The sequence below is a fragment of the Adelges cooleyi genome, unplaced genomic scaffold (genome assembly GCF_023614345.1).
Source record: "Adelges cooleyi isolate 19-005CV unplaced genomic scaffold, UGA_ACOO_1.1 ACOO_flye_CR_arks_rails_tigmint_CR_PRNA_30, whole genome shotgun sequence".
NCBI classification, from domain to species: Eukaryota; Metazoa; Arthropoda; class Insecta; order Hemiptera; family Adelgidae; genus Adelges; species Adelges cooleyi.
In genome coordinates, this window is record NW_026095971.1 from 14,722,101 (window position 1) to 14,743,864 (window position 21,764).

At 31.8% G+C, this 21,764-nt stretch overlaps 2 protein-coding genes across 2 annotated transcripts in view; both read right to left on the minus strand.

The window, feature by feature from the left end:
• LOC126837917 (monocarboxylate transporter 10) overlaps nucleotides 1-14,450 on the minus strand; it is a 161,068-nt gene extending 146,618 nt beyond the window's left edge. The window contains exon 1 of the mRNA XM_050571901.1: nucleotides 13,896-14,450. Coding sequence (XP_050427858.1) covers nucleotides 13,896-14,247 — 352 coding nt within the window. The 5' untranslated portion in view covers nucleotides 14,248-14,450. The remainder of the gene's footprint in view (nucleotides 1-13,895) is intronic.
• LOC126837928 (60S ribosomal protein L17) overlaps nucleotides 1-21,764 on the minus strand; it is a 309,752-nt gene that overhangs the window by 232,580 nt on the left and 55,408 nt on the right. The window lies entirely within an intron of this gene.

The following is a 21,764-nucleotide window of genomic DNA, read 5'->3' on the forward strand; positions in this document are numbered from 1 at the left end:
ATCAAATGCGCATAACGCGACTTTTTCTAAGAAAAAGAATAATCTAAATCGAGAAAACTACTTGTCTAAATAAATAATTGGTCTAATATTAGTAGTGCTAATCAGTAATATCTGTAGGGAAGAAGAAAAGATTGGTTCTTATAGCAAAAACACATTCATGTTAAATGTACATAATATCCAATGTTCACACTAAAATCGTACGAAAAAATATTTAAAAAACCTATTAAAATATTTTTCTAAATTGAATCTTATAGTACTTATTACTTACATAGATTAGACATTACCACCTACCACGTATAGAAAATTGCAGCGCAGTTGAATTGAGTATACTTGTTTTGATAACTGAAGCTACGTAGCCTTAAAAAGAGCACATTATTTTTGTATTATTATAGCTCTACCCCACTTGCTTTGAAGCCATTACACGCATATTAAGTTAAGTCAATGATAATTGTCTGAGAGCCGAATCTTGTAATATTATAATCTTATAATATTTGATGTTATAATTTTGAATAATATCGATTATTTTCCGAATAACAAATTAAACGGAAATACATTTAGACAGTGTCTTTAATATGGTGTGATGGTGAATCATTAGTTTGCTATCGAGTTGCGGAGGGGGACTGGTAAGGAAAAAACAAACGATTATTTTTTTTCTCCACTATTCGCTTAGTTTGTTTTATTTTGTTGGAAAAAAGTTGAAGGACTCATTAAGGTAATGGAGTGAAATAAATAGAAAGACTTTCTTAATCTTCTTATGTGACTTAATCCGATTTGTCTTTTAATTCATTGATAATGATAGTTAATGAAGATAAATAATTTTTTTCTCAATGTTTTTAGTTACCACAAAGACATTTTAGACTTGAAGGTTCGTTATAACTTCGTTTGATAAAAATAGATGCCATAGAACATAAACATTTTTTAAAATTTAAGATTTCAAAAAAATGTATCTTTTAACATCATTTATCTTATGTTACACTCTAGGCGTGATATATTGACTAATTCTTGAAATAGACAAACCACACAAAATAACTATATTAATGTAATATAGGCGGAGACCACATTAATGGCTAATTTATTTTATTTTATTTTCCATCGTAGCATACGTAATATGTTCTATTTTTGATTTTTTAACCTATAAATAACACATTTCTTGTTAACACAGAGGAATATGTTCTGTTAAATCTCTTAAAAACAAATTAAAAATAAATTATTACTAATTTTAACAGTTTCCGTTGTTTTTATATGGTTTTCAAAATAGTGTGAGTTCTAGTCTCAATGCAAATTTTTGGAAACATTCCAAAATATTTTACAAGAAGCGATAAACTAGTATTAAATGTTCCCACAATAAAGTAAACTGCAGTTATTAGTATCTGTTAGTTCAATTTAACCGCTTTTAAGTTACCATTTAAAACATTAGTATTATTTCACACCTACTCGTTAGTTAGAAAATACCTTTATAAGTAGGTTGTTGACTGTTGTTGATGTGGTATCATTTAAAAAACGTGTTTTTATATATTTGTAATGCAATTTCTTAGTAAAAGTTTTGCAGCCGGTGCGCGAAAACAATTGGCCAAACAACGTACTTAGCCGTAATCCACTCGTAAGTTTTACCGAACTTTCAATGTAAGTCGACGGTTGGCAAGTAAAGGATAAGAATGAAATCGCAGAAATGTAGCCGCCTCATAAACAACGCGGTAATCGGATTTTGATTACCGAAAATTAAGAGGGGAATAAACACGAGTTTCCGGTTGAAACGGCTACATAAGTGACGACTGGCCCGGAGGAGGGACTTAGGGTTAATGAGCCGTCGTCGAGTCATTACTAATTGTACCGTTGGCCTGTTTATATTCAAATATGTATGCTATAAAATGTACTATATTATGGTATTAATTATTATAATCATATACGAATTATTAAACTATACTACTAATTATATTATTTGTATAATACAATTTATTCTACAGCCGGCTGCATCATGTCTGACCGTCGTCGTTCGATGATCGATTTCCTTCCTCCTCTCGAAATCCGATTATAATACTGTCATTTTTTTTCCGTTCAATCTGTATATGGTCTAAAGAGTCGTTCGTTTAACGTCCGATAGACCATACATTATCATCAACAATACCTGCGGAATCTCTGTCGGTTGATTTATTGGCTGAGTTTTGCCATTCTCACGGGCGGCGTTGTCAGACAACAAGTAGTCGCACAGCAGCTACGGTCGAAGCCTTAATCAAATTTCATTCTGCAGCTTCCCTGTACAGTACGGGCTGCGTTATCGGTATTTCGGACATAGTCAGTCATCGAGTTGTTCGCACTCGGACGAGCTCTTTTACCCGCCTACACAGTTAATTACCCACACGTCTATCATTTCAGGTTAAAAATTATCCGCTCGATAAAAAAAAGAAATATTATCAATTTTGTCGGTCTCGTCTTTGCTGTGACTAAATTATTAGTGATAAAATTCCGGATTTTCAAAAAAAAAATATCTCTATTTAAGCCACTTATTAAGTACAAGTATACTAATAAGTATCAAATATTTTAACACCATAAAGTGATAAAGCTGTGTACCTAAGAAAAATACTTTTGATGAAAATAAAACGCGACACCAAAAAGAAAACTGCTTTTGGATTTGTTGAAATCCGAAAATTCGGAATCCGAAATTCAAAAGCAACTTATAATCAAAGATAAATGTTTTTTTTTTCTTTAATTTTTCATCAAAATATATTACTTAGTTATATAGCTTTATATTGCAATAATACGTAAAAGATTTTTAAGTGGCTTAAATAGCGTTTTTTTTAAATCGTGATGTTTGGATTCACATCACTACTATTTACTATAAATCCGACTAAATATAATATTAAGATCGGGTTTACAAAACATAAAACAATTTTTTGATAAAAATAAACCTTAAAACCTAATGTTTCAATATTGTTTTTGTAGAGTCAATGATTTAAAATTTCGAATTTTGGATTTTGAATTAATGATTTTGGCTTTTTAATTAAAAACTCGCAATTAAACAATTTCAACTAATAATATATTTAGATTTCATAAGCGTACTTAGACGGATTATAGGAGGCTTTTGAACCCCCAAACTAAAAATTGGCACCTCATTTTTGGAAAAATGGACGATTTACAGTTCCTTTTTACAAGTGTATAATTTAAATTTTGTAATTTTAAGTAAAACTAACAAATAGCAAAATATTTGCTATTGTTAATGATTTTAATAAGTATTAAAACAGTTTATACTATTTCAGGACATTGTATATGTAGGTGTTTCATACATTGCTCATAAAAACAAAGAAAATTGTCACAAAATCATCGTCGCTCGCGCGCGCTCTTTTCTTATTATTTAGCTCTGCGCTAAATATAAATGGCAAATCAACATAACTAACATTCAAGTAATCAAAAAAGCCATTTAAAAGTCAAGACGCCTAGCCTCGAGTGTGTTGCTAACAAAACGCATACATGTATTTTATCCAATATCCATATTATGTTAATCAAGACAAGCGCAATATGTCATTTCGATTTTATGTACCTACATAATATACGCAGCTTTCAAAAAACACTGAAGGCATTGTGTAACCTATAGGTTATCGGTACAGGTATCGTTTAAACAGACTGCTTATATTTCCCATACTGTCTTCTCCTATCAGCGACACCTCAGACTGGTTGCCGTAAATAATTGTACTTCAAAGCAAACTGTTTAAACGATAAATAATGTTGAAACCGGGGATTTACATTTCGATAGCCACCAGAGATTTAAAGGAAAGCTACTACGTTGAAAACTTGGCTATACAGACTTATACGGTGCGCAAACAAATTTTCAAAAATTCACGAAAGGAATAAAACAGTTAGTGCGAAGATCGAGCGGGTTCTTAAACGGGGTTAACGTGAGTTCGCCGTGCGGTTGAGACCCAATTAATCTTGTAAAATAACAGATGTTTTAAATTAATCAAAACGCGTCGACAAGGAGGTTAAAGGAAAACGGTTTTTTATACCAACCGTTCATTATGGAAATTACTGCATTATTATAATGCACTTAAAAGCTAAACGCTCCATGATTCTATATGTACAGGGTGTATCGCGATTATATGGCGGTTTTAAATCCAATTTGTATGTTAATCTGTTAAATCATAGTGTTAGCACACTCTATTATAAATACATTTCGTGGGACATATGTGTGTGTGTGTGCATATAGAGTGTGAAGGCGATATACGATTATTTAAAGTTAAAATGACGTTAGACGTACAAACGATGTTCGGACGGGGTCGATGCGCGTACGTAGGGTACCGTAGGTATCGACCTACGCCTTTGGGATCAAGGCACTTGACGTGAAACGTCAGTCAGCAGACGTTAATGTATGCAGAGTCCTATGACCCGTTTGAGAACAGGATTATAACGCACAATATAAGTATCTGGTGACGACAGCAGTATGGGCCGACAAGACTCCGGCGTTATCTCCCGGAGAGTCGCGCACAGAGATAACGACAAAACCGTAGGTAGATATTATTCTATACCGAAGGAATGCAACAACGCTGTGTACGACCAACCAGCAACAATAGCGGTCGACGGCCAATTAAATTCCAAAAAAAAAACCAGACTTGTATAAAACGCTAAGCGTTACCCTAGTAGAACGTACGAGGGATAAGAAATGCCTACTATAAACACTGCAGTGGGTGGAAAAAACACAGGCACGACTGTTCTGCAAGCAAAAAATCGTACATGACTTACACGGCCGGAGGGAGGTAAAGATGCCGGTTTAAAGACATACATAATAATATTATCTATATAAGGCTTGGATAACATTTTTATTGTCTACAGCTGTACCGTTTGTAGGTAGACCTTACGTGTAGACCTTGTTCGTCTCATCCTCGCACCCAGCAGTAGTATAGTATTTATCCCCTCGGGGGATCCGCTACGGGCTATAACTAATGAATCATTTTTGTGCGCCACAGCTATAAGACGTCAAAGGTTAACAGTAAATAATTCAATATAACTCCCCATTGAAATATCACATGGTAATTATGGAAAACAACGTACATAGAATAGTTATAGAAAATAGCATGTTCACTAGCCGTAAGAAAAATAAGTTTAGAAAATTATAAAAAATTGTCAACATTAAGAGGACACTACCCACCCGTAATTTATCAACGAAAAATGGTTTTGCGGGGGACAAGAATGTGAGAGCGGTATTTAGAGTAGCCGTATATAATTTTTATAATAGATAGAAAAGAACTTTATCTACGGGGTAGCGTTTTTAGTTTTTTGATAACTTAAGCAAAATCAAAATTATTCATTCGTAAATATTCATTCTTGTTTTCCTTTTTTAATTTGCTTATAAAATAATATTAAGTATAGATATCGAAAAAATTAAAACGCTACCCAATGGATAAAGTTCTTCTCTATACATTGTGAAAATTTGGTAAATTTACTGTTACGAGTAATACTGGCCTCACATACTTGTCCCGCGCAAAGCAGTTTTGATAGAAAAAAAACGTAATTTATCCTATATAAGTGACTGTAATAGCCTGACAAAAAAATGGCAATCAACAGAGTGTCCTCATTACTGTATTAATAAGTATACATTATAGTTCAAACTCTAATTTAAGATTTTTCGAAAAATTGCTTATACTTTACTCCTTAGAAATGGCCTGGGTAGCGTCGTCTTAAAATGTCTTTACAACTTTAACTGTGCAATATTAATCTCAGTGATTTACGACTTGCAAGGTAACCAGCTTACTTATTATCTTAGGTACCTCATTTTACGATATTCATAATGCATGTATGACTCACAAAACTTTAAGGCTATAAACACGATCGTTGTAGACAGACAAACTAGATCTACATTTTAATATATAATTTGTCTGTAAACAAATGCTGAGGTTTTTAAACGTCGGGTCATAATAAAATCAAGCCCTGGTACTAGGAATTGATTTTCATTGAATTTACAAAGACGGTGAGAAATCAGAGATGTCAATCGTACTATCATCGCAATGGCTAATGAAATGAAGCTTAAAAATTCATTAACGCTCAAAGTAATATAAACGATTTCGGCGGTCTTCCGTGGACCTTCCATGACACTGATGTGCCAATTGAAATGCGCGTGCCGCTTTATTTTTGTGTACTGGCTCAGTTAAATATAACTTGTAGTATTTACAAACGTGTTTGGCTTTTTCCATACTAGATGAAAATAGTACGATTGTTACGGTGCAATTGCGTGCATGTGAAAATGTTATAGTCGCTCAATATCATTTTATAATCCTCGCACGATGCAATAGTCTTACGGTACAATGCATAATAATATACTGTGTTTACATTTCAATGTAATGGTATGGTTTTTAATTTACGAAAATAAGTAATTTACATTTAAGCTTTGCGGAGTAGTTTTGCTATAAAAAATATATGATCAAATAAAATCGTACATTAAATTACCAACGAGCAGCATTTCACTGTTGGCTTGCAATTTACGCTTGCAGACGCTAAACCTATTTACATATTATATATTTTCGTTGTTTTATGTCACGCTAGAATACCCCAACGGTTATAATATAGTTTGTAGTAATTAACATTTAAAAGGTTATTACAGTATTTTTTTTATCGTTAAAAAAAATGATACAGCCTGCAAAAATCCGTTCCCGGAGGTGGCGTTGTCTGTATTGCTGCAAATAAACGCAATTTTTATTATGCTTCCTAGTGAGAGACAAGTATAAAGTTGAATTTCTATTAATCGTTACTTAATTTAATTAGCCTTATTATCTGAGACCTCATTTGTTTACGTTCATTGAATATTAGTCCTAATACAAAGGTAGAAGATTAGTGATGTTTTATACCCTATGCATGTTATTACTTATTATTACCAACTTTTCCAATTGAGCTACTTTGAGAAAGGTGATCCGTGAATATGTCTATTGTGTTGTTAGGGTCATCGTTATATGTGTCTTTTATAAAAAAAATTTGTTTTAATTTGATGTTCGTCTACGAGAATGCCCGGAGATTGAAGTATTCAGTAATAAGATGTTTAACTGCTAGTGCAGACATCAATCAGAGTTTGAAAAATAATCCAAGCCCAAAAAACCAGCCGGTTTCACATATTTTTATACCTACCATAAAATGTAATGTTTTATGGGGGTTTATTGTGTTAGTGTATGGTGTATACTAAAAACCCTTAGTTGGGATGGACTTTAATAATAAAAAAAACGGATTTATCGCAAACTCTGCATTAAATGAATATGACTTTTGTGTGGTTTAACAAATTATTAGCGGCCCATGGGTATTTAATATGTTTACAGAAGTTTATAGAGTTTAGGACCATGCTATTCTAAGACTGTTAAATGTTTATTGTACTTTAGATTGTTTTATCTTGTTGAACATTATTTCTGGTTCATTACATCAAATACGTGTTCGAAATTCTTTACGGATATCTCCATTGCAATCAAATTGAAATACGTTTCTCTCTGTTTTCATCCATACTTCTTCGATGGCTGTATCTGTTTTTTTTTGTATTGTTCAATTAATAATTTTCTAAAAATCATATTAAGTTAATTTTTTTAAATTTTATCTTTTTGAAGAAAAGAACAAGTTTTGAATGTAGCTAACAGGCTTTGACGACTTAAAGCTCCTATTGTGATATGATGGTTTTTTTATTATTGTTTTTATGGTAATAACGTAATTATTATTTTACTACGATTCGTTAATAAACGTTTATAAGTAAAAAAGCGTCATACCACTCATAGGTAAGGGTTGATGAGAAGGGAAAGGGGTCACGACATTTTTAAATACTGATGAAAAGTTATGTCACTTAATTACTGTTAAAAACTATTAATTTTAATAGTGTGTGTAATAAATAAGCAAAATACATTCATTTAAATACATGCCATGTCATTGTTGTTAAAACTGGGATTTGAGTATAAAAATTAGAAATTATTATTTCTATAAATAATAATAATAATATTTATTTTATTTTTAAATATAACGTTTTTATCGTGTAAATTTTAATAATACTATTTCTACAGCGAGGTTTTTTTTTATGGATATGAATTTATGTAATACAGCTAGCTTATGCAATGGACAAAAACTCCGTTAACCGCGTCAAACCGGAGTGTTGTTAAATTTTATAACACAATCGGTAAATAATTGTATGGGACAAAAAATAATTTTACGCTTCGTCGCTGGTAAATTCAATAACGTTGTAGAAGCTTCTACAAGCCGAAATCGATAAAATATGAATACTAGAACACATTTCGTTTAATTGACTGAATGCGCAATTCGATCGGTTACATTTTATTTTTTTATCAAGCTCGGTTATTCACACGCCTAGTGTATCGTTATGGTTTTACAACGACTGAATTATCTACATAAATTATTCAATATTAAAAAAGGTATAACGATTGTGCAGGCATTTGTAACATGTACCTCATTATTTATAGGATAAAGCGTTTAGTGTATAGTTAAGATTCATAGTAAAGAATTAAAAAGTAAAATATTTAAAAAATCCTTCACCAAAAACTGACCAAAGACTATGTTGTTTCTTAAATAATTAATATTTTATCATTCGATGCCTTGATCGTTTTACTGGGGTCTGGGTAAATATAATGTTGGCCAATTAATATTATTCTGGTAAAGTTGTCAGACGTTAAGTACAATTCATAATTCATTCACTAGTCAGGAGTTTTTTTTTTATATAGTATATACAGTAAAATAAAATGGTCTTGGTGCGGTGAAAATACTTTTGCACTTGTTATGTGTACATAACAGCTATATACATATATATATATATATATATAAGTTAAACGTAAAAAATTATTTTATATTTATCACTTAGAAACACTCTTGTATAAATGCACGTCATTAGTCGGAGTTTCGAACAACATTACACCGCGGTAGACTAATAATAATAGCGTTCGGTTTACCGTCCGAAACGAACCGTATGGCGAGAAAGACCAATGCTAAGTTTCAGTAGTACGTACACACCCTACCCAACCGTAGCAGTGAGTTTTCCACATGTTTTGTATATCGGAAAGTCGAACACATTGCGGCTGGCCGTTTAAACCGTGTCCATGTAAAAATCTCCATTTCCGACAGTAGTGTATATTTTGTTTAACCTCATCCGTTCAGGAAGTGAATAAAAAAAAAAGATACTTGGCAAACGGTGCATTATACTGTTTTAGCTCCGGCGCGTCTCTCTCGTACTCCATAATCCTTTGAACCCAAAAACAGTCTAGGCTTAACTAACTCTAACTATAAACTACAGTCCACGTGCCACGCACCCCGGACCTAAACGTCTTACAAAATATTTATAGAAATTATTCACCGTCGAAAAGACGACTCCAACCGGTGATAATTAAATATGATGAACCGTTGCTGTGCGTGCACGCGTCTTGCTGGTCAAAACATGTTTATTATTAATAATTAGTATTTAGTATACGTGCTCGTTGACTTATAATTACCTAGAAACCCGTCCATATTGGTAGACAAAAAAAAAACAAAATTTACCAACAAACTATTTTGCGCTGAAAAAACTAAACAGATCGCTCGCGTTAAACATAACTCGCAATTGTTTTTCTTTCCTCTTATTTATTTTTATTTTTTACAACAAAGTTTGCCAATGTCTGTTACTTGGTACAAATGTAAATGTGTTACCAATCGATACTGAAAATCGTTTAGACGTCTATAGAAACACACGACCGTCGTGGAAGTGTAGTATTGCCTTTAAATCAAATTCAAAGCGTTAAATTGGAGAAAGAAAACCCATAATCGATATTAATGTGTAATACTAAAATCTCAACACACGATAAACAATAAAAACGTCTCTATACGGCTATAAAAACAAAATATACAAGACAAACAAGAGCATTTCCAGTATAATACTAATATGCCCTATACTCCTATACATCTACAAACACCTAAAAAAATAAATATCACTTTATAGACTAGAAAAATTCGTTTGGCCCTAATAATATTATTACGGTGATTATTAGAATCTACTGAACGTTAAAGATAAATTACATTAGTATCTAATAGTATGCCCGCGGTTAATGTTGTCTGTATGTCCGGCCGTGTTAAATCATTAATTGTATGGCAAAAACTTATAAGGATTTTGCTGTAACACAGATACAACATCTATGTAGAAAATCGGCGCATTCTCTCTGTTTGTAAGTCCTCGGTTAGTGTTAACGGACTAGTTCTACTATAAACATCCGGACAGTTAAAAATAACCCTTCAGCTAGATTATTAATCTTCATGAAAGTTGATTACGGTGACCATGCAGGCAAGTTGGCAAAATATTTTTCTAAATAATAATCTACACATTTTAACCAATTAAGTATAAAATATTTAAAAAAGGGTATCGAAAAGGATAAATGTCTTATATAGACCAATGAACCTGATTAAAATATTTATGGCACTATCCCACGGAGCACCTTATTAGTAAATGAGGATTTACTATCTAGTACGGTAGCTCAGGTAAATTAAATCATAAATAATTTATACATTTTATTTATTATGAACATGGATATATTATTATAAGAATTCAATTTATAAATTATCTGAGTGTTGGTTTGATTCAGTCTAAGAAAATCATTCGCTGTAGTGGAAACCAGGTAAACGGACAAGACAAAAATGCTTCAATACGAATTTGTTAATTGAAGAAAACTACCTTATTTTCCTTAATAAGTTAGGTAAGAAAGTACACTATCCTGCAGTCGTTGAAGAGTTTAAAGTCGTTTAAGTAGTTAAAAGCTGTAAACGATTTACAAAGTCTTAAATTTTTACAAGCTCTTTCTCAATTTTGTATTACAATTGATTAAATTCAAGAAAAAAACACAAATATGTACCGTCCTTACACTTTATCTTTATACTAAGAAGTATGGTTTAAAACGTTAATTGTATCGCAGAAAATGATTATTATATAAACAAAGGGCCTTTTTCAAACATCCCTCTGGAGTTGAGCTAAAGCTAAATCGTTGATCATTTACCTTAATGGTCAAAAGACACTTGACGCAGTATTCTCCAAGTTAACAGCATTCACTGACAAAAAAATACTTATTTTGTCATTTTAGTTAGTATAGTGAAAATAATCGACAGTTTAAGCTGTAGAATGAGTAAGAATAGTTGTAAAATTTTTTAAAAAACAATCGACCGCAATGTTTTTGATAATCGGATTATGTTACATAGTTCTTGGTATTCGTCAGACATTTAACAGCTGTTGCACAGGTTTGACGAATTATTTAACAAAAAAAATATTTGTCAAGAAGTAAATGTATTAATCTTTACAAAACGATTACCGCGCGTGGACGACATCCAGACCGATTTGTAATAATACCGTTACCACGGTTGAACTTTGCAACATAACCGTCGCATGCACTTTGCTATTTGCGAAAACTTTTCCAAAACACCGGAACAAGTCGCCGAAACTTTATACCAAAATTAAATGTCATCCGAGTAGATGTTCGCGGTGCGCCCGCAATGCACCGCGTAAATAATAATTGCCCCGTGGAAACTTTTCTACTTGGGACTGGTATCTGTTTTTACATATAATATGGAACTGCAATCGTAATTTGTAACAAAATGTTTAATCAAAAAATACCCGACCGCCGACCCGGATATACCGACCAACTTTAATAATTGGTGAGCATCATTGATAGCAGAAATGGGATATTATATTATTGTGTATAACACACACACACGCGCGCGGAAGGACGGACGGTCAGCGGATAACAGCTATACAGACTTATATAAGAACAACAGCTTTATATTATTCTTTACACAAGTTGCCGAGTTGAATACGTCAACTGATTACAGCGGATGTAAACAGTATCCGTACTGCGATGCAAGGCAAATTTATTGTTTTCCACTGTACTGTGGAAATCTGAAACAAACGACGAAATCAGATGCTCCAATTAAAGCAGACATTCATAAACGTAATATTGTGTTATTGCCGTTTCTATACTGCACCGTGTCATCGCATTACAAGCGACGAGATCAAGTACAAAAAGTCAACAACGCCAGGCGCGAAGAAATAAAAAAACAGTCTGTACGATTATCAAAAACTTTTTCCACATTAATATTCAATGATTATTCATTACAGTATTCCGATCAGATATAGAGAAATACTGGTGGAAAAGTCGTTTCTAAGAAATATTCATTTACTTTATCGATCAAAGCGATCGTTTGAATAATTATTTATAAATAGGTACTTACTAATTGAAGAAAACCAAAAGAGTAAACGTGCAGAAAAACAGATTGAATCTAACAGGATTCTTATGTTGTTAATCACTAGTCTTTCAGTGCGTGCTTTTTCATAAATTAAAGAAATCATAAAACAAGTACAATAATATTACGTATACTATAAATAGTTCTTTAATATTATTACTAAATGAATAAGGTTTTGTATTAATAATCTTCTTGTTCATAGGGAAATATAGATTAAAACGTTTAACTAGTCTAGTCTCGAAAATCGTTCGATGTGACAGCAGAGTAATATTTTAGAAGATAATGTAAAATTGGTATTTTTTTTTTAATATCTAACCAACAAAAAAAAGGTAAAATAAATTCTGTTAAACGAATCAACAGAACCAAGAAATAGTACTTATAGTACAAACACATCTACCTCACACATTCACTTGGTGGCTTGGCGCTAAAGTCGACCCGACTGTACCCGGTATCGCTAATGGATCAGATGACATTAAAGTTCTACCGTACACTTCAAAAAACTCCGGCATGTCTCGAGAGACCTTGATGAATTTGTAAATTAATTATTATTTCGAAAATCTATGATGGTGTTTTATGATTTAATTTAGTCATCTGTAATAGTAACCATTAGATTATACTTCAGTCAAACTATCCAAGTCTGCCAAATATATTATGATAAATGCATGAGTCATGAAACTTTCAGCATTGTTTCAAATAAACTAGAACTTATAAAACAAAAAAATGCACCAAGTTTTTTTTAATGTTTCAAGCTTTTGAATTTACTAACACGAAATAAACGGAAAGGCTATAATTTATTAACTACAACAATTTGTTGTTTTTCAATGTATTTTATTCGGTTATACGCAAATACACTGAATTCCAGGCCAATGTTAGCGTGTAATTATTTCTTCTTACGTGACAATATCGTGACAAACAAATAAATAGTAACTTAGAGAACGAGTAAAAGAGTCTATTTTAAAAACTATTAAAAACCAAATATATATACAGATGCAATTTACAAAACTATCTTCGTTTGTCTGTTAATACTCGTATATACTTCTATGACCTTTTTGTCATATAAAAAACATAAGTTTACAAACTTTTAAAATCATGAACCTAAAAAGCTTTTAATTTCGTAACTACTTATCCTGATATAATTTAAATTATTGATTATAGGATCACATTGATAAATAAAGATTTTAGATTTTCTTGTTCTAGCAGTTTTTATAAACAGACTCTTCATGCATATCTTCGTCGTTATCGATATGAACGCAGGGAGTTCAATTTTTACATAAAATTCAACAAAAATGTTAAGCCGCTAAGGGAATTCTAGTGTCGCAAATTACATTTTAGATGATTTGCATAAGGCTGTAGTGTTAGTTGTAAGACATAGGAATATTATGAAATTGTCTTGATTTTAAAGTATAAGGCTTTCAAAACGTTCAATGTCTATCATAGATTGATTTTTTCTTGTAGGTATACCTAAAATAGGTAAAATGTTGAATCTACATTGTCCCTATCAATTAACACTTATTGTTAGTTACAATGAAAAACATACATGAAAAACGGTTTGGCGGGAATATACTTCATCTTAAACAATTTTCCGATTTATTCGAGGTCCATTTTATTTGTTATTCGTTTGACCGCCATTTTGAAGTATTATATTTGGGTCGAAAACCAAATTAGACGAAAAAATAAAAACCCACCTGTTCCTAAGAAAGCTGCGTCCCGAAACTCATGGCGTACATGCACTTGGAGAGCGCCAAAAGACAGTTGGAGTCCGTGGTTGAGCAAGTGTACCATACAGGCGCAAGTCACTACCACCCAACCCCAACCGGCTTCCGGGTAGTAGTGCCGGCGGAGGAGCCTGCCTAAGTTGGCGGCCGGAACAGGCGGTGGCTGCGGCTGTGGCTGTTTGACTTTTACCGGCTGTTCCGGTCCGGGACCGGGTCCGGACACGCCGGCGCCGCTTTCTTCTTCCAACACCGTGAACAGCATCGGCCACGACCTAGACCTGGTCACATTACCCCCAGCAATCCTCTCGCACGCACACGTCATCGTCGAAGAAAAACACCTCCGGTTCCTCGATCATACAACACTCGGACGATAAATTATTTTTTTCCGTGTTTTCCCTTTGTTTAACCCATTTGCAAGACGTTATCCTCCAAGCGATTGTTTCGGGTATATGCTGTGGTCACGGACGGCCGCACGATTCTAGCAGTCGCGGCGCGTACACCACGTGGACGACTGATGGTACTGCACGCAAGTCGAAGAAACGATATACTGGTCGCCGTGCGGTGACGGAGGCGGCGCGACGACAACGACCTACCGCAACGGTTGTGCAGTTGAGCGCACGTGTGTTTTGGGTAAACAGAGCGTCCGCCGCCCGCCGCTGTGGCCGGCAATATGTAGGTGCAGCCGAACGACGACGAGTAAACGCATATTTTTATAATACGTAACCAATAATAATAATATCTCTCTCTCTCTCTCTCTATATATATATATATATATACACACATTTTTTTAAAAAGTTTTGCCCTTAATGTTCTTTGTAGTATAACGAAAAAAATTTTAAAAAAAAATGTTTGACCTATCCCAAGCCAATTTACTATTTACTTAGGAAGTGAGAGCAAAACTTTAAAAAAAATTAAAAAAATTCTAGTCCACCTTAATATGCATTGCCTGCAAGGAAAAATTCAGAGGGGTCTGCTTTCATTTTCATTAAAAATCAAAAACACTATATTATTAATACGTGTCTTTTCAAAAATAATAGTATCATAACTGTATAGGTATTATATTATATTACATTATTACATTTACTAATTAAACAAATTGAACACTAAATACTTTTTAGAAAACAGTAAAAATAATTAAAAGTATGTTTTATACACTTCTCTTTTAGAAATTAGCCAAATCACTTGAGTGAAATGTTGAAGTATGTTTGAATTCGTTTTCATAATAATAGATTTTCAATAAACGTGTGTTGTATTTTGTAAGCACGAGAATATACACAACTGCAATACTGGCAACGCTGTTAGATAACTCATCCAAGAGCTATCTTAGCTATTACTATAATTGTTTCTATTAGACTTAACCATTATGTACTATTTTGTTACCTAAACATCCAGATAATATATATAGCAGAACCAAAGCGGTAAATTCGATTAACAGTTAATGGAAAACATAAATGTTTACGTATAACTACGGTCTACGACCCTCTTTTTTGAATAATTTAAATCATAAAATGACATAATTAAAAAAAGATAATATTACACTATATTACCTTTACTTTTGAATGCGTTTCATAAATATAAAGTGCTATACAGTTTGTATAGAATGCACAAAGTGTATAGCAGACAACGGTTGTATGATTTATTTCGTTGTTTAAGTATAATTTTATAAAACCTCGAGTCGAAAACAAAACCTTAAGAAAATATTCATACTTGAAACATTTACAATTAATCTATAAGCAATAAAATACATTCGGACAAGCATTTTCTTCGATAAAAATATATCAACATAAACAGCAAAAAAAAACTAAAACATGTTAACATAATATTTTATACTCGGAATTGTTATTAATATTTACTGAAAACTCATATTTAATAAAATGTATAGTACTGGATAAACTGCAGAATTATTCATTCGTGCCCGTTCTCTCTAACTTAACATAATCATGTATTAAACAGCAAAATATATAATACATTAATGCATACAATACGTGCACATATTAAGTTTGTAATTCTATACAACTAATATGATCAGAGAAAACTAAACTAAGTTAATTTTTTTATAATTTAAACAACTATTTTAATTTTTTAAATATGTATGCATTTGTTGACAAATTTTCCAGGTTTTTTAAGAAGGCGATTTTCAATTTTTTTCTTTTGAAGACCTCCAAAATTATTTTTTATTATTTTTGAAAATTCAGTGATAATTCCCGAATTACATTTGAATTTATTTTAGGCATACCAAATTTTGAATCGAAAATCGGCTTTCTAAAAAACCTAAACAATTTGTCAACAATACCATACTTACTTTAAAAATTAAAATCCAACATTGGGACGTATGTTAGCACCGCTTATTAGTCTAAAACGCATGAAAACTAGTTGTGCTCCAATTCCCTTAAGGGGTAGATTTACCAAATTCTCACAATGTATAGAGGAAAACTTTATTAATGGGGTGGCGTTTTTATTTTTTTGATATCTATACTTAATATTTTTTTGTAAAAACCATGCTGCTGCCCCCTTAATATATTATTCGTTTGAGTGAGGTCTTCTTACACATGTCAAAACAAATAAATAACCGAGTTCTGAATATCCACTTTACTCTTACATAATATAATCGACTAACCGTGTACAGCAATACATTTGTAGCGATAAATACATAAGGCCGTGACATTATTTTCTTACATATATCATTTTACGGTTATTCATTATCAACAAGTCTTGAAAAATCGATTTTATTTCTAGTTATTAGACAACGCCAAATGTCAAACACTGGATTATTGACAATTATTAATTACTGCCAACGTTCTGTGTACTTTATTTTTTCAGAACAAAACGCAATAAATATATCAGTAGGTATAACAAATAATATTATTATGCGTTATACGACGTATTGGCTTTATAATAAATTGATAAACGTGATTTGAATGTAAAGAAAAACTCTGTTCAAAAAAAATTATTATAATGTCTGTAACGGGTACATTCGGCGTCCTATTACCAGACCAGACGCTCGATCTACTTATTTAATCCTATCGGGTTTATTGTATTATAAAAATAATTGTATTTATAATTCATAATAAAAAACAAATATTTTTAATATAGTTTTTTTTATATCATTTCTCGGAAAATAATTACAATTTTTTATTTTTTCTGTTTGGAAAAAAATGTTAGCTTCGATGCAGAGTTCAGAATGTTTAGTTTTCACAATTATGTGTTTTTATTTTTTATGCCTGGATCTACAATATCTTGTCAACCGCTGAAACGATTTCACCATGTAATAAGTAATAACTATATAGTGCAAAATTAACCTTTAAAGGTATTTTATTGCGCTAACAATTAGAAAAGTTCACCCCTTCCCCTTCAAAATTGGAAAAACACCCAACAAATTAACATATTTTTTCACTTAAAAATACGAGTCGCTATAACTTCTTTTAAAATAGTCCCAAATCCGAATCAATTCCAAATGTCTAATATTCAAAATATAATTTTATTCACATAATAGCTTTTACAATGCTTTTATCGATACTTATATGTCTGTCAATTATACAATCGCATGGAAGCGATTGCGACAACTAGATAAAGTAAACCGTGCGTACGCAGTCATGGATCCGCCATAAATACATAGTCGTTCTGTTTACTGCAATAATTCATGCGTGTTTCTGGGGTAACCGAATCTCCATCGTATTTAAATAAATTATTATTCTAGTAGTATATCGTTCGAAATTGAAATTATATGCAATAAACACACAGTTCTTAAAACATAAAAAAATGTATCCTGCTTAAATCACTTTGTCACGCCCTTAACAGTGATTTGAACCCTTTTTCGGTTATATTAATTCCTGTAGATCTGTGACCCTCCCTCTTCTATTTACTTATGTTACTGTATAATATTATACCTATTAAATATTTACCTTTTTAGATTTTCCAGATCATCCTTTACAATTTAAGCGAGACCTTGTATATTTAATTAACTTTCTGAAATAAAAATATAATTTTTCAATTAAACCTTTATTTTAAATACATTTTTAACGGTTATTTAAACGTACAGAATAGTAATACCTATGCTGTAAGTGCCACAAAACTGTATCTTTTCATAAATTTGGAATAGAATAAAAAAATAACGACGGACTAGAGAAATTTATCCGGATTGAAGGCGAAAAAAACAACAAATTCTACTTATCAGTTATTACTTATTTCGGTTCTTATTCTAAACATGCTAAATTTTATTGTACAGTTTAATTAGAATTAGGCATAATTGTATTTATAAATACGAATACGAATTTATTCATATAGTGATTTTTATGTGAATATGAATACAAATTTATTTATACTACACTTATTGACATTTTCATTTCTTAGCTCTGGCACATAACCGAAAAAAGCGTTACCTAAAAAGCGTTACCAAAAAGGCGTAACGAAAAAATAAATGGGGATGAAGATGAAGTTGGGGGTGGGAGATAAGGGGTAGGGGTGGGAATGGGGTTGGGGTTGGGGACAGGAGATAGGGGTGGGAGATAGGGGTGGGAGATAGGGGTGGGAGATAGGGGGGAGATAGGGGTGGGAGATAGGGATGGGAGATAAGGGTGAGAGATAGGGGTGAGTGATAGGGACGGGAGATAGTGGGTAGGGGAGAGGGGTAAGATATAGTAGATAAGAGATATGTTGTACGTTCAACGTTCAAATTAGAACTAAATAATAAATTCAAAATAGTTTAATTCTCTATGTTAAGTTACTTTTGGCCAGATAATAAACACTACAATTTTAGCCAGAAACTTGATTGTACATCATTTTTTTATCTCCTTGGCCTTATGCTGTAATTGGAAGTTCCATATAATTTTTTTTTTTTAATTATAATTCCACACCTAATCTAAATTTATTCGGTACTTCAACGAGACATGAAAATGCTCTTTCGTGGTTGCAGACTCGGCTGAAAAACTTTTTGTAAATACGATTACAAATAAATTCGTATTACAATACGTGTGAATACGAATTTACTTGTATTCACAAAAAATGTGAACATTCACACAAAAACCTGTGAATACAAAAAAATGTACGAAATAAGTTATGATAAAATCAGTCTGTACTGTTATTTGATTAAAAAAAAATTCAAGACTATTATATTAGATTATATTAATTTACACCAAAAGTGAGTTCATACGTATTTTGAGAGAAAACATTGCGTCAAGAAAATAAATTTTCTCACGAAAAGTCATTTTTCAAATATTACATTAAAAATACGAAACAATATCGTGAATTCGATTTTAATTTATCTTAAATATGCGAAAATTCACAACTCATTTTGTGAATTTTTCGTATTTTTAATGTGATATTTGAAACACAACTTTTTATGATAAAATGTATTTTCTTGACGCAATGTTTTCTCTCAAAATACGTAAGAACTCACTTTTGGTATAAATTCTAATATAATTGTCTTGAATTTGATTTTAATCAAATATCAGTACAGACTGAGTTTTCTGTTATTGTCGTAAATACGAACAAATTCACAACTTATTTTGTGTATTTTTGTATTCACAGATTTTAATGTAAATGTTTTTTTTATCCACAGGTGTTTGTGTGAATATTTACAATTTTTCTTATGAATTTATTTGTATTTACAGGAAAGTTTTTAAATACAATTGTATTTGTATTCACGCATGTATATGAATACAAATTAGTGAAGTATAAATAAATAAATTCGTATTCGTATTTATAAATTCAATTATGCCCAACTCTGAGCGTAATTAATAATTATTACGAATATGACAACATCAAATTATTGGCATTGCATACCGTCAAACGGTATATGCGCATGTATTATCATTTTTAAAAAAAATACTAATTGTATTTTGTGCCCATTTATTTACATGTGTCTAGGTACAAATATATTTTTATTTTTATTTTTGCTTCTCTCACTTCTGTTAGCTCTATGCATACAGGTACAAACTGTTAAGCTTCAAATACTTTATAGTACCCAATGAGAATGTTTACAGTTTAATGGCTCAGTCCGTTTTTATGCGGCCCTCTCGTAAGTTTTGATGGTTTTTCTTAACGGCCATCCGAAAAATTATTTTCTTAAGAGTCTTAAGAAATCCTTCTTCTCCGCATCCGATGTTTATACTCTGCGATCATCGGCACAACTGTAGAAACATTGGCCCGTTCTCGCCGGCAGCACCCAATAAATATGGGAATTATAGTTGTATAGATAATACCATTGATTTTAGAATATACTATTCTAAAATCAATGATAATACGTACATATTATTATGTTTTATAATGTATACAAAGACGACAACAAAAACAACGCCGTGTCCATATATAAGAAACGGGCAGGCAGTTTCAGAGCCGACAAAGCCATAAGAGAAGAAGAACGTGACATTTTATCCGACCGGAGACTTTGTCGATAAATGCGTTCAATAAAATTAGAAATTCAAATTATTTCATAGCGGTAGAAGAAAACGCGTATATTTGCCTTGCAGCGGCGCGGTAGCAGAGTAATACCTACCCTACCGTTTCCCAACTTTTTATTATACGGCGTCGTTGTATGCGGGATCATAATTCGTTTCTCGGTTATTTAAAATATTAATAAAGACAACAATTTCAATGTAAAAAAAAAGCACTTCAGTGATCCTACTAAAACGCAGTTTACGTTATTTCCAGTGTCGCTGGACTCGCCGGCGAGGAAGAGGAGAAGATCTCGATGCTAAGTGTTGTTGTATAATAGTTATTTTAGATCGCATTTATTTTAAATTTCCATTACCTTTATGCATTTTCCATGACGTGCATCTGTTCGATATTGATTTCACAAAAGAAAAAAAATTGCTAATTTTTTTTTTTTACAATCGTTTTTATTGTTGCTCGTTTTGAATAGTTTATTCCGTTCGAGACTAGAGTGCATAAATATATGGTAAATCCAACATAAACCGTTGCACCTCCCGTCCTTACTGAAAAACGTTGTAATGTGTATGGAAATGCCTGTTTTAAATTATGCCGGACGATATATTTAATTCTTAACCGTGATCGAACAAAAGATTACAAAAAAAAGTTTCTGAAAAATGAATTTAGCCAACACTAAAATATTTAAACGACAATAATAATACAAATTAACAGGCAAATTTGGTTGTATATGTGACAACTAAACGCTTTCTAGTTGATCTTACCTAACATTAAGAGTTAAGACTAAATTAAAATTGACTAAACTAAATTTTCTCTAATTTTTACTATTAATTACCGATGTCAACTACAGAATTTTGATTGGCACTGTTTTTTTTTCAGTGTACTAGAAATAAAGCGGTAAGTAATAAGTAATATATAACAATATGTAAACGGTCGAAAAAATATTATACTAAAAATTATATTTATTCTAATAGTATTTTTTATAGTATTTTATAGCATTTTATTATATTTATTACTATTTTGTAGTAATTATTGATCTTTATTTACACTAAGAACATTAGAACTGCACGACTAAAATGTTTTAATTCAAGTTCGAAACTATTAATTCATTTTACAAAAATACATTTATTTTGACTATTTCTTTGCCAAAAAAAAGGATCGCTTTATTATACTGTAAAAAGTGTGGCTTAATAACATTAAACTAATATTAAAATTTAAATAGTATACTTCAATAATAACTAATGACTATCGAATGGGTACACTGTATATTATATTCATTTTTTACCGTCGATTGAAAATCAATCGTGGAATAGATTATGAGCGTAAACACTTTTGTGGTAGTATTTTAGTAAGATATGATGATGATAAATCGGTGGAATAATATTGTAGCTCGGAACCCTAGTTGGACACTATAAGGATGCAACATATATCAAGACCCGTCCAATCATTTCACTA